Here is a 14861-nt window from a genome sequence, read left to right as displayed (position 1 = left end):
GAACTGAGAGGAGCAGGTTGTTTGTAGAACACCTATTTCATGCACACTGGATGCGCTCTGGATGCCCTGAAGGATAAACCAAGACCAAAACAGCTTTGCTAGAGCATACTCTTGTAAAACTATACAATCAATCTGAAACCAATGTACTGAGAGCTCTGAGCTTACAGCCATAGAACATTCCAAAAAAGAATATATCTTTGTAACGATAATGTCATCAATAGCATTTTATAGCAGAGGGAAAAGAAATTAATATCTACATCATATGTTAACTTTAAAAAAGTCTATAAAACACTAAATATATAATAAAAAATATGCATATAAGGACATATGTAAACTGCTTTGGTAACATCATATTACAGATGTTTTCAGTGCATTGCAGAGTTTCCAAGGAAACTTCAGACAAAGCTATATTTGCTTTGAGGAAGTACTGTATAATGCCATTCCTAGAGAAGCATAAAACATTTTCTTTCCAGTAGTAAGATGTACTTGAACAACAATATTACTTAGTACTGGGTGTCTTCAAAACAACTAGCTAAATGTTGCTTATATTATAAACAGGAAGTCCTTCAGATAATTTTTGTCATAAACTTGATCTAGCTGTGAGGGAAATCATTATTGTGCTGATGGCTGACAATGTACAAGCATTTGAAGTAGAAGCGCCCGACCCTCTGGCGTATGCATCTGTGAGAAGGGGGGGAAAAGCAAGAGGTTCAATATATTGTAGCTTCATATACATTTATTAATTCAAACATCCCCAGCTAAATACCAAAGATAAAATAGCAAGCCACAGATCCCCCACCCAAAGATGCCTGCCATTTAAACTCCCTCAAAAACCCTGGCAAATAGGCAGGCCTCACAACCCTTCCTGAAAATCTCCATGGACCCCCCCCTTCAGGGAGCACATTCCACAGAGCTGGAGCCATGATGGAGAAGGCCTGGGCTCTGCTTGATGCCAGATGGGCCACCCTAAGTAGTGGGATAGACAGGAGATGGCTGCCTGATGACTGTAGCTGGTGCACAGGGACATAAGAAGGAGACAGTCCTTCAAATATGTGGTTTTCTGGGTCATGAAAGGCTTTCAAGGTCATAATCAGCACCTTGAACTGAACTTGGAAACAGACTGGCAACCAGTGTCACCGTTTCAAAATGGGCAGCATATGTTTCCGGAGGCTAGCTGAACAACAATTGGGCTGCCACATTCTGGACCAGTTGTAGTTTCCGGGCTGTCTTCAAGGGCAGCCCCACAGAGAGCGTGTTGCAGTAATTCAGCTGTGAGGTTACAGAAGCTAGGATCTGCGTGGCCACATGAGCTGAGTCTAGGTAATGAGAGAGCGGGTGAATCAGATGCAGCTGACAGAAGGCGCTCCTGGCCACCATGCCAACCTGCTTTTCAGACAGCAAGGCAATGCCCATCAACATGAACAAACAATATTAATAGAAGTTAAGATGGTGATTAATATAAAAAATAAGTGGCAGATATGGGGATAATTAAATGTCTAAGTCTTTTGTTTTTGGCTCCGTGTTAGATAATTTGGAAAATTTCATAAATATAATACAGGAGTAAAAAAGGTATGAAATGCGCGATATGTAACTTCATTGGAATAACATCAGATATAAGAGATTAATGAATTTATTATGATTTTGTAGATGTGCCTAAAATTATGTACTTGTATTTCTTTTTTTGTTGTTGTTTTGTTTTGAAAATTAATAAATAGATTATTTAAAAAAACACGAACAAACAATATTCATGCTTCAAATTAACAAGGCTCCTTCATTGAAAAACTTTCTATAATGCATTTTTTTTTGTAAAATACCTTTGTATTATAAGAAGAAACAAACCCCTCAGGATACCTCCTCTACAGTCCTCCACCCGTATGCCAGAACAAAGAGTTACTGCACAAACAAACTTCCCTATTCACTTAAGTGGAGGAAGGAAGAAGAAGAAGAAGAGATTGGATGTATACCCCACACTTCACTGCCCGAAGGAGTCTCAGAGGGGTTTACAATCTCCTTCCTGTCCCCTCCCCACAACAGACACCCTGTGAGGTAGGTGGGGCTGAGAGAGCTCTTTTGAGGACTGCTCTTGACAGAACAACTCTGGAAGAACTTGTAACTGACCCAAGGTCACACCAGCAGCGGCCACTTGCATAAAGATGTACTCAGACAGAGTAATTCCATTATTCTTTCTTTCATATTTCTGCTATCTGCAGAGCTCTTACAACTATAAGACTATTGGATGGCAAGGCTACAAACCACTTATAGGCAGAATGGCATGTGGCAAGAGGAGCTGCACTTCACAGGGGGAACTGGGTTAAATCACTCCCCTTGTTCTTTTTCTGAGCAGCGTGAATAGTCCAGCTAACCTGAGCTTGTTGGCCACGGTCAGTACTTGGATGAGAGACAACCAAGGAAGACTGGGGCTGCCATGCAGAGGAAGGCAAGAGCAAACCTCTGGTTCTCTCTTGCCTGAAACACCCTTGTGGTTGAGACTCTACGGCATGTTCTTCCACTCTTGCTCTTGTATTAGTGTAGACTAAGGTCTGCTGAGTTTTCTTCACTTGTGCAGGACCAAAGGAGAGCCCATTTCTCTTCAGCACTGCAGGTTGGATCCAGCCAGCTATTTCACTCAGCCTCAACAACAAATTAAGACTGGAAATCTGGTGGACGAATTTGTAAGAAGTCTTTGACTACTAGGTGCTTCAGTGGACTGGAGATTGTTACTCCACATGAGCTGGGATTCTAAACCTTGGTTTAACCCAGGTCTAAATTTTCAGCTTGTGTGAAGAAAATCCAACTGACCAAAGAACCTAAATTTGGACTTCACAATGGTCTGGAGTTTGATCAAACTGTCAATTCTCTTTGTACAAAGGAAGCTGGCAAGAGTGAGGGACACAGGCTAGCACAGTGACAAATGGTCCAGTTGGAGTTTAATTGGAACTGTGCTGGAAACTCTCATGAAATCCAAATGGCCATAGGAAAATATGAAAATATTGATCTTACTTGATATCTTTGGAATTCGGATTTGTTCACTGCTATTTCCATCTCCTCCATCACTAAATGGCTTTATTTCTACAATGTAATCTTCATCAAAAGGCAGCGAGAGCTCCACAGATGTTTTGTTTGTTTCTATAACAGATGTACTGCTTTGTCTGTTCCATCTGTATAAAACCTAGAAGACATTGCAAAGGCAGAGAAAGAAGCGAAGAGAGACAATCACTGAACTAGCCATTAATGTAAGAACAAGGAGGTGTCTCAGAGTTAAACTGCATCCTTGATTTGCCTTCAGCCTTTCCTAAAGATCAGGAAACTTAATTTGTTTAAAATGTAAATCCTGACACTAGATCTCACTTACCAACTGAGGAAAGGAGAAAGATAAAAGGAGGAAAGACTAAGAATACCCTTGGAAATGGCCTCTGTTTCTAATGCTATAATAATAGTTGAGCAACCCTCACATTTCCCAAAGAAAATCTGTGTCCTGATATTCCAGAAGCCATGTGGCTCTGGGCTTGCTGTACCTAAGCAGTGTATGAGATTAGGAGACACCACACATACTTAACTTTCCTTTTTTAAAGCTTTTCCTCCAAGGATTACGCAAGATGAGATGAAGATCACAAACCTCAATCAATCTGTGGAAGCTAAATTACAACTGGACAGGAGGACCCCGATTCTGATTCAGGACACGTGAGAAGGGCAAAGAAGGGCTGCGGTCACACGGAGCATTAGCCACGCTACAGAGATGGAAGATAGGCGGATTTTCCAGGCGCGATCACACCGCAACATCTGGGAAGCATAGAGCTCCCGTGGCTAACCCAAGGCTTCCTGCCGAAGATGTGGCGTAAAAAACTAGTACCTCCGAGGTACTAGTTTCCGGAAACCGCGGGGCAAGGGCGGGCGTCTGATCACATTTCTGGTGGTAGTTCGTGGCATCCGGCGGCCACCCATGTCCTGTCGCAAAAAGGTTTTCCCCCCCAAGTCTCCACGGGATGCGCACAAGCACCCAACGGTGCATGCGCACACTTCGTTTTTTAAAAAAAACACAACCCTGTTTGCCACGGCAGCGACGCCGAGCCATTGCTGCTGTGATCACGCTGCGCCGCTTCTTTGCCGCGCCGCAGGATTGTCGTGTGATCAGCACCTCCCCCTGAACCACGGGACGTCAGCAGGACGTGTGATCCGGCGGCCGCGCGTTAGTTTGCTCCGGGGCAAACAGCCGCGCTCCCCCCCCCCGCATTTTCCGGCCCAATGTTTAACTTTTCTATCATATGTTCCCACTAATTCAAGCCAGCCCCTATGCTGTTATTTACCTTTTAAAGGATTAAAAAACCCTGCCTTTTCTTTAAAGGGACAACTAGGAGTGGAGTGATTTTGGCTGGGTAAATTATGCAGGTGTGATCTGAATGAGGATCCCATGCAGCTATTAAAGTTGACTGTAGATCTGTAACCTCCGTCTTGTCTAGTCTGACCCTCATTCTCATCGGCTTTGTGAAATCAGAGGTGTTCAGGCAGTTTTACCTTTCCCAGCTTCAAAACACTTGTGGGGATTTCACCAAATAATAATTTTAAAAATCCCTCATCCTGAAGAGGCATAAACCTCATCCTTTCCTTTTCCGTTCCAATTTGAGCTTTGAACCTCATCCGATAACTTCATCTTGCAGCACAGCAACAGCTGCATCGGGGATAAATGCCCACACACAAAGTGCACTGTTATTGGTGGCAGTGTTTCACTAACAGTGCAGCTGCTCTCTGAAGGGAAAGTGTTCAGAGACAGCAACACAATGCACTGGCAGAATTAAGCACAGTACTGTCCGTGGAACAGGGAGAGACTCCCCACCCCCACCCCAGCCACAAATGGAACCATGAAACATCAGTAATATCTCAACAGCACAAGTAACAAATTTCCCAGGATGCCAGCTAGCGAAATACAGACACTGCAGTTTGATCTAGAATACTCCCGCTGTATTTTGCCTAACTTGGCAAAGAGAACTACTGGTTGTCAATATGTGTTTAGGAAAAGGCGTTTGATTCGGTTGAGTTCCCATATCTTTTTTCTGTGTTAGAAACAATGGGGTTTGGACAGAGATTTTTGTCTACTATTAAAACATTGTATGCTTCTCCCATTACTAGAATTAAAGTTAATGGAATGTGCTCCAAACCCATCCCACTTTTACGTGGTACTCGGCAGGGGTGTCCATTATCCCCCATCCTATTTGCGTTATCGCTTGAGCCACTGGCCAATGCCATAAGAGCACATCCGGACATTGCTGGTATCAAACTACGCACACAGGAACATAAAATTGCTTTATTTGCAGATGATATGGTGCTCTTCTTAACAAACCCCATAGTGTCTCTACCTGCCCTGCAAGAGCTCTTAAATCAATTTGGTTTATTTTCGGGATTAAAGATTAATGACTCTAAGTCACAACTGATGCCAATTCATCTAAATAGCACGGAAGAAAACTTCATAAGGGAGACATTTGAGTTTAATTGGACGACCACAGAGATGCAATATTTAGGTATCAAGATTAGCCTGGATAGCTCTAAAATGTTTTCACTAAATTACTTGACTATGCATGCGGAAATAACTCAAAAGATGAATAAATGGAGTAAATTACACCTTAACTGGTTTGAAAAATATAACTTAATTAAATCCTTTATCTTACCAAAGTTTATTTTTTTATTCAGAACAATCCCTCTTAGTATCCCAAATGCGATGCTCAAAAAATGGCAATCTTCTTTAAAAAATTTCTTGTGGAATAAAAAGAAACCTAGAATAAGCTTCTCAATTTTACGAAGGCCAAAAAATCTAGGGGGCTTTGCTCTCCCGGATATAGCATTTTATCACAGAGCAATCTTGTTAGCTACAGCGGTTAAAATGTTACACACTACTGTAAGACCTCTATGGGTGAATATAGGGGATGATTTGATATTTCCAAAGTATCTAGATAGTGCACTCTGGGCCAAAGAGAAGCTTTCCGCTACGGAGAGGAATGCTATTGAAACCATACTCCCAGCATTCCAATGTTGGAAGAACCATGCTAGACATTCTTTGCCCCCAGTATCACGATACTACACGTTTCTAAACCAGAAATCATTTCCACCTGGATCAGACTCCATGCTTTCAGCAAAATGGAGACTTAAACGCCTTACTCGGATAGGGGATATAGCTGATAAAAACGGTATCATAAGTAAACTTGACCTTGAACGAAAGCTAGGCTCTCCCATACAATGGTACTTGTATTTGCAGTTAAGACACCTGCTTAACAAATTAAATATAAAAGCTACAATGTCCCAAGCTCAAACAGAAATGGAAATCTTGATAAGAGATTCAGATGCACAAAACAAAGGCCTTATTTCAAAAATATATTCTCTGTTAATTAAAAAATCATGCTCTAAACAGCTACCATATCAAAATGCGTGGAAAGGAGACACTACAGAAAATCTCACGGACGAAACGTGGGAACGCATATGGAACTCATCAAGCTTCAAAACAAAAGTAATATCTGTCAGAATACAAAATCTCAAAATAATGTCAAGGTGGTATATCACTCCACTCAGACTTTCCCATATAGCTCCGACCCTATCACCATTGTGTTGGAAGGGGTGTAACCAAACAGGAAGTTATGCGCATTGTTGGTGGCAGTGTGATAAAATTAAGAAATTCTGGCAAGAAATACTAAACGTGATACAAGACATCACCTCAGTCCAAATTCCACTAAAACCGGAAATTTTGTTTTTGAATATCTGGCCTGAAAATTTGAATTCAAGGGTACATAGACGCACAATAGAAGTCCTTCTAGATGCAGCCAAAACAGCAATAGCATTGTACTGGAAGGAGAAAGAGGCACCCTCAGTAGAAATATGGTATAAGAAACTTTGGACTCATTACTTAATGGATGCAGTCTCCAACAAACTAAATTGCATGTCACAAAACCCAATAAAGTCTAATTTCATAGAGAAATGGTACCCAGTGCTAGATTATCTGTCACAAAAACAATTCATCTCATCTGATTGGTCTCAATATCACAAATGGATATAAGATTAATGCAATGTCCAGTTCCGCAAATTCTCATACTTACTTACTTATATCATCTCCACTAGCTCTAATATTTCCTTTTCTTTCTTCCCTTTCTTAACGCTCCAATAGTTCGGGATGCTTCCTAATGTTCCTATCAAGTTTACGCTAAGTCTGTTATCTTTCTACTGAAATCATATTCGGAAGTGTGTTGAGTAATGTATTGTAATTCTTTGAACATGTTATAACGTTGTACATACGCAGGAACTATTTACAGGATGTGAATGTAATTGGAAAATTAATTGTTCACTGTTTGAAGTGTTAGAATTGTTAAAAATTGAAAAAATAAATTAAAAAAAAATTAAAAAAAAAAAAAGGTCTGAATGGTGCTGCGATGCATTAGAATCGTCTGGGAACAATATTCCAGGTTTATTATATCATCAACCCAACCCTTTACACATGTGGGAAGAAGAAATGCCAACAGCTTTAACAGAATTTACCAGTACCAAGTACCAGTACTTAGGATGGCAACATAAGTATACTATTTTATTGACATGGATGAATCCAGTGGTGTGAATTCAGGACAATGGTACTGTTCAATGTCATACAAGAATGACAACAAGTGGATTCTTTGCTGCCTATGAATGGGTTACCTACTTTGTATCCTTTCACTTCGGATTCATTGTTCTGTGCTTTTACTTGATCCCAGTTCAGAATAATCTTGGAGTCTGATGAATTCCAGATGATGTTTCCAGGGGGCTGACTGGGTGCTATATTCAAAAGAGAGGAAGTTGAATATCATGAGGGAGCATCACTTTCCTTATTTTAGTACTAGCGTTGCCTCTGATAGTGCCTCAGGAGCCGTGAACTCTTATGTTTGGAAAGTTAATGAGCTGCTGTACAAATGTGTGTTCAAGTTTAGTAACAGATTTGACATGGCATACATGAATAAGGTAATTGGATGGCAATTCACCATACTGGTGACTTGTAGATAAAGGCCCTACTCTGAAGTGAAAGGCAAACATTTATCTTTCTTGGCCTGCTCAGTTTTCCATTTGCTCTCTCTTGACTAATGTTTAATGTTGCCGTTTTAAAAAACCCCAAGGAATGGGATATCCCCAAACTGGAATGCTGATTCTAAATCTATACCTACCAAAGCTATCCCTTTGCCCATAAGCTACACAGAATGTGGAGAATGTGATCAGTAAATCTGAATGATCACGATCAGATTTCACAATTCCATCTTATGTATCCCATGGCTCAGTGGTTCATAACCGTGACACACCCAGGACTAAATAAGGATACCTTGAGAGACTTTGGGATGGTAGAAGTTAAAATAAATAAATATGTAAATAACAAACATGTGGCACAGCAGGCCTTAGGATCAAACTACTGGAAAGGTCCTTAAAAAGGATGAGTGAGCCCGCTTTTTCCAGCTTGGTGCCTGCCTTCTAGAGGCAAATCACTCTGTTAGAGCAACATAACACAGAGTGACCTAGATGTTTCCTATTATTTATTTATTATAATTGATTTATCGGCCGCCCTTCCCTGTGAGCAGGGCTCAGGGTGGCTTACATCAGAAATCAATATAATTGAGTTAAAACAACATTAAAATATTTAAAAAGTCAGAAAGACAACACTAACTCCAAGATGGCAGTAATTTCCACCAGTCCCCTGGGTGGAGGGAATATGCAGGAATAAAAGGGGAGGTTGAAGTATTATGTACCCAATCCATCTTTGTTTTCTTAAGTGACACTCACGTGGCTTTTTGGTAGTTACGTTGACTACAGCACTGGAAGGTCCCATCCCTGCTGTATTGTAAGCCTTGACAGCCAAGTGGTACAAAGCATTCCCCTTCAAGTGGCTGATTTTTGCAAAAGTCTGGTTGGTCATGGTTCTTATTCTTCCAGCCTGCTCTTCCTTGTCGTCATGTTTCCAGTATCTAACCTGCACAAATAAAACATACATTTTCTTGTTTGAACTTAACACCCACAGTCTTTACATTTCAGAACAGCTAAAAAAATTTCCAGGGGTGTACCTTGTGCACACCCAGTGTTATGCTTGTGCACCTAAACATATGGCTGTTGAAATCATAATCATAATTTCCCTAATGTCATCCAGTTAACTACCCCACTCCCACCCATTATTTAAAAACTACATGAGTGAACATCAGCTTTAAGAACTCACACACACAGGGGTAATTTCCTGCGAGAGCGCACAGGAGCGGAGCTCCAGCAGTAAGGAGCCCAGGGGGCGGGCACATGCAACAAGCCCCACCCCCTGCTCCCAGCAGTTCTCAGTCAGGCCACAAGGAGCAAGAAGCAGCCAGGTAAGTTGCAAAGCCCCCCCCGGCCCGCCTTCAGATACAAGCTCTCCCTCCTCTGTGAGGGCAGATCTGCAATCCCCCCCCCCCAATAGCTAGCAATCCAATGTGCATAAGAAAAATGCAGCTTTTGGCATTCATACTTTGTTGGTGCAGGATGGACATGGGATAATTGCACTTTCCAGGGTTTGCTACTACTTTCACCAGGTATCTTTTAAATTCAGGAGTGAAGCATTACAAGACAAGTTGAGTATGGGTGGGGAACGCCTGACAGATGTACCTGTGTGAACGCCCATTTAATCCAGTTGTGGAACGTTTCTGAAACACGCGTATATCGGGGCAAACTGCCAGTCTGAACCCGGCCATAGAAAGGGCTTTCTCTTTTTCTCGTCTTTTTTTTTGGTGTACAAAGCTATTATCAGCTTTTGGAAACTGCTGGAGGACAATTATAATCACCCTTTTTAAAAGGAGAGCCAGTTTGGTGTAGTGGTTAAGTGTGCGGACTCTAATCTGGGAGAACCGGGTTTGATTCCCCACTCCTCCACTTGCACCTGCTGATGTGACCTTGGGTCAGTCACAAGCTCTGGCACAGCTGTCCTTGAAAAAGAGCAGTTTGTGTCAGAGTTCTCTCAGCCCCACCCACCTCACAGGGTGTCTGTTGTGGGGAGGGGAATGGAAAGTAGTTTGTAAGCCGCTCTGAGACTCCAAGTGAAGGGCGGGGTATCAATTCAATCTCTTCTCTTCTTCTTCTTCTTCTCACTGATACCAACTGTATTCATCTATGTTTTTCTGAGCAATAAGAATAGCAGTTTTCAGTAACAGATCTGCAAAAGGAATTCATTATGCATCTTATACTGTGACCATTTCCACAGTAGTGAAATTCCCCACATTATTTTTAAAACTGCTTGTTATGTGAAATTTTCCACAGTAGATTTTTCCTCACCAGGTGCAAACATGACATTTTCTCCTTCTTACCCCGCATTTTCAGAATCCCCAGTTTTAGCAAGTTCCAAAAATGCAGAGTGAGGAAGAGAAAACTTTGGGTTTGCGCCTGGTGAGGAAAATATCTACTGAGGAAACTTTCACATAACAAGCAGTTTTTAAAACTTCAATGTGGGGAATTCTACTACTGTGGAAATGGTCTGTTTTAGAATAAAGGTCCTAATATTGTCCATGGAGCCATTAGGTAGTTGAAGAGGACTGCTTGTTTCGCGCTGATGCTCCTACCTCGTAGCCCTGTATCCTTCCTTTACTCTGGGACTCAGGCAGCAAGGACCAAAACACTTCTACTTCTGAAGAGGAAAGGCTTCTGGCGATGACGTTGGTTGGAGCTCTGGTGGGTTCTAAAGAGGAGCAGTAATGGTTAGCTGTAGGTTCACTTCTACGATCACAGTTCTTCATCAAGACAACTGGTGTTTTTTTGCAGTTCAGTACTCAACTTTGGATCTAGGAATCTGTGTGACATTAAGCAAGCTAGAGGTTCGGATCATGCTATCTTCTTCCTTGAGATGTTGACTGTACCCAAACCTGACTGGCAGATGTTTACAGAGTCTTAAGTAGAGCCTTTTCTTTCTCTTTAATTACAGAGTGATGCCTTCAGAGATGAAAACTGTACTCTGCAATCGGACCATGTGTCTCTACTTTGATGGAGTATCAGCTTGAGATAATTAATAAAAAGATGCTGCTGCCAAATGTATATAATTGCACTATGTGTTGCTACACTGAGAAAAGAAGGACCAGTTTGGGGTCAGAGGACATTTCACACTAATAGTGCAGTGCAAAGCACCATTCCAAGCCTGTTAACTACAGTTGACTTGGGTTGCAAATTCTAAGAATACCTTCCTGAAACTAACCCGTTGACTAGAATGGGAATTACTTCTGAGTGGGCCTGCTTTGGACTGCTCTTTGTAACACTGCTTAGGATTTCACTGTAAATCTCAGTACACATACATCTATTTAATGGAAACATAAAACTGTACTATTACAATCCTAATATCTAAGAAGAGATTTAAGCTCAGTATACAAACATACTACTAAATAAATGTATGCCTCATCACAGAATAAACACAGTGTCATTAAACATCAAAAGAAAAAAATGTTTCAAACATCCTGATGTGGTATCTTGGGGGGAAAACCCCCCGTCTTAAGCAGCTAAAAATTATGAGTTCCTTAAAAGAAAGATCTCACACTTTAGGTTAATGCAATTAATTAATTAACATCAACAACTATGTCGTCCTAAGCAGCATTCAGTTATGTCAAATACAATGCCATCCTGAACAATGTCCAATTAAGAGCTGTCAATAGATTGAATTCTCAGACTGGAAACATGCAGTTTATTATAAATCACAAGCAGGCTTGGCCGTCAACACAATCCCAGGAATCAGTACAGCCTAGATTACCTTCATCTGCTGAATAGACAATTGTGACGGGACTGAAAGAACCTTCGCCTTTGTTGTTGTACACTCCCACTCTGACCTCATAGGGGAAGAATGGTGGCAAACTTTCATTCCTAAAGACGTATCTGGAGGCGTCGGGAGAAGCTACTACAGTCTGCATCCAACTTACGGTACCAAAAGGACGGAAGGCTACGACATAACCAAACCCACCTCCATTCTGTAACTCTTCGGGAACTGTCTGTCATGGGGAGAGAAAAGAGAAAAATCACAGAAACAGCCTGATGTGTACGGATTTTCAAAGAGGCTCAGTAAAGCTTAAGTCCCTAAAAGTAATGGATCTGCATAGTGCAATTTGGAAGCATAATGCCTGGCAAAGGAAATAAACATTCAACTTGAAAAGCGTTGAATGTCTCAGTTCTAATTTGTTTCAGAACTTCTGAGTGCTTTTTATAGTCTGTTTTCTCCACTGAAAGCATCTAATACTAAAATTGGGCAAGTCCAATAAGGAACCGTGCGCAGCTCTAAACATAATGGACAGCTAGCAATCAGGCATCTAACTGCCATCTGTAAGGCGGTTCCTAGAGTCTGAATGAATCCAATAAATGTATAGACTAGGATCCAAAAAAGATATGCATATGTTTAATGCCCTTTCCTTTTTCTGCAGTAAAAACTTTAGACACACATTCATTCTGGGTCAGCACCTAGTTCCTCTTTCTGGTTATAGCAAAGGCTCTAGTCAGGCTACCCCAATCTTGGAAGCTAAGGAGGGTCTGCCCTGGCTAGTATTTGGATGGGAGACCACCAAGGAACACCAGGGTCCTGACACTGAGGCAGGCAATGGCAAACCACCTCTGAAGTCTCTTGCCTTGAAAACCCCACAGGGTCGCCATGAGTCAGCTGTGACTTGACGGCACTTTCTATGTTCAATGTGGTTCAGAACTCTGGATTTGTGAGGACTCTCTCTGAGTTTTACCAGTATCCCATTCTCCTCTCCTGTATTCATTTTACTAGACACGCTAAGTGGCTAGCTTTGAAGCAAAGGGCATGACCTACTTCAAGTATGTGATGAACCCCAGTACTTTGTTAGTCTTTCAGGTGCTACCGGACTCTTGCTCTTTTTTTACAGTATGGCAGTGAATCTGCACGGAAGCACAATTCAAACTAGCAGGCAAATGCTGCCTGATGCCAGAAACTGACACATCACATCCAGGTCATTGGTGCCTGTGCTGCAGTGATCTCATCCTGTACATCTTGAGTCTCAGGAAAGAAGCTGAACATCCTTACTGCAGACTTCCGTGCTTTTCCAGACTGCCAGTTCAGCATGCCCTAGCATATGTGGAAATGGTTTGGGGCTTATGCGTTCCTCAATCAGAACGACAATGTGGCTGTCCACTCATTACGGATTTCTTAACAATCCCCAAACTTGTGCAACTGTGGTCACCTTAAAAATTGCCTCTTATGTTTCTTGCAAATTATGGTTTAAAGTTATGGATGATGTTTTCGGCAACTGGCTCATTTTTAACACTTCTTTTATTTTTAGTAGTGGAAGGCAGGACATTAATCCAATTAGTCACACGAAGGATGGAAATTCAGCACGCCGGGCAATGAGGCAAGTGCTGAAAAACAAAATATTGCTCCTGTTTTGTTGTTCTGTTTGGCAATGCTGAACTATAATAACATGTGTCCCAAAAGCATTAGTGAGAAATGCATTTGCATTATGCGATTACATTTCACACTAAATCTTCTGGGAACAAATGAGGTTTGCTTTTGGCTATCTGTAGATGAAAAGAAGAAGATAATAGGGTCTGGGGAAGTATTGCTAACATGCACCAATAAGAAGCCTCTGTATAAATTACTGGCTTTTGGGTTGAGGACTTCTCAGAGCATTGTCAGACAATCTCAGGGACTACACAGCCCTCTCCCAGCCCCCATGAGGCAGAATGGCCCTATATCGCTCACCATTCCATGAAGATTTAAAAATCACCCTTTCAAGTTGCAAATACTGTCTGTAACCATCTTAAATGCATCTACACTTGCGCAAGATCTTGTTGTACATTACAATTTAGAATTTCTTCAGGGAAAAATTATGTTTGTCTTGAAAGGTATGCTTGCATAGTAAGTCTGGGTGTTTATTTGTATTTCTAGCTAGGTAGTTACACATTCTGGAGCTGCGGTGGCTCAGTGGTTAAGATGCTGAACTGCAGACTGGAAGGTTGGTAGTTCAGCAGTTCGAGACCGGAGTGCCGTGTGACGGAGTGAGCTCCCGTCTCTGGTTCCAGCTCCTGCCAACCTAGCAATTCGAAAGCAAGAAATTGCAAGTAGATAAATAGGTACTTTGGTGGGAAGGTAACAGCGTTCCGTGCGCCTCGGCGTCTAGTCATGCCGGCTACATGACCATGGAAACGTCTTTGGACAGCACTGGCTCTTCGGCTTGGAAACAGAGATGAGCACCGCAACCCCAGGGTCAGATTCGACTGGCTTTCGAGCAAGGGAAACCTTTACCTTTACTAGTTACACATTACATTGGCATCAGTAATGATAAATATGTATTCTCTTCCACTCCTGATATCTCCCCCCCCAAAAAAAACCCCTGAATATGTCTTTCTGCTCCTCTTTGCTGATAGTCAATGCTATAGTCCATTCAGATCTGGAATTTACAGTCATTACAATCATTCTCTAAGAGATAAGACGATGCAGTGCGTGCATACTTGAAATGCTACCTGATGCTCATGGTCAATTTGATATTAAAACAGAGAAATCATTTCCCTCCGAATTCGTAGGTGACTTACCTCCCATGTTATGACCAGCTCAGCCTTAGTACCACCACCTCCACTGACATTAGCTGGGGTGACTTCAGGAACTGTATTGTATAACAGAAGCCAAAAATACTGGTGAGTATTCAGAGGCAGGAAGAGCTTCTTTGTCTTTATTTTATTTTAAACAGATTTTTAAGCTTATTTTTTTATATAGCACAGCTCTTTGATGACTTTGAACTTTTAAATATAAGAATTCAGGTCACTGGTTCCATATCTGGTGGCTAAGATTTTAGGTAAGGGAAACTGAGTTTTCTGAGCAGCAAAGTAAGAGAGCTTGTTATATTACCAGACTAGGAAAAAGGCCCGTTGTGGAA

At 41.6% G+C, this 14861-nt stretch overlaps 1 protein-coding gene across 1 annotated transcript; it reads right to left on the bottom strand.

Moving 5' to 3' along the window:
• Window positions 1–523: 523 nt before the first annotated feature.
• LOC107109964 (contactin-4-like) lies at window positions 524–14591 on the bottom strand (the record flags this gene model as incomplete). Its single annotated transcript, XM_015410672.1, has 7 exons — window positions 524–681; window positions 3001–3169; window positions 7670–7782; window positions 8773–8959; window positions 10563–10678; window positions 11735–11969; window positions 14521–14591. Coding segments are annotated over 7 exons (992 nt in total), but the record flags the coding sequence as incomplete, so codon positions are not given.
• Between the last annotated feature and the right edge of the window lie 270 nt (window positions 14592–14861).

Source organism: Gekko japonicus, unplaced genomic scaffold, assembly GCF_001447785.1.
Source record: "Gekko japonicus isolate JY-2015 unplaced genomic scaffold, Gekko_japonicus_V1.1 scaffold5536, whole genome shotgun sequence".
NCBI lineage: Eukaryota > Metazoa > Chordata > Lepidosauria > Squamata > Gekkonidae > Gekko > Gekko japonicus.
This window is presented reverse-complemented; position numbering and strand designations above follow the sequence as displayed.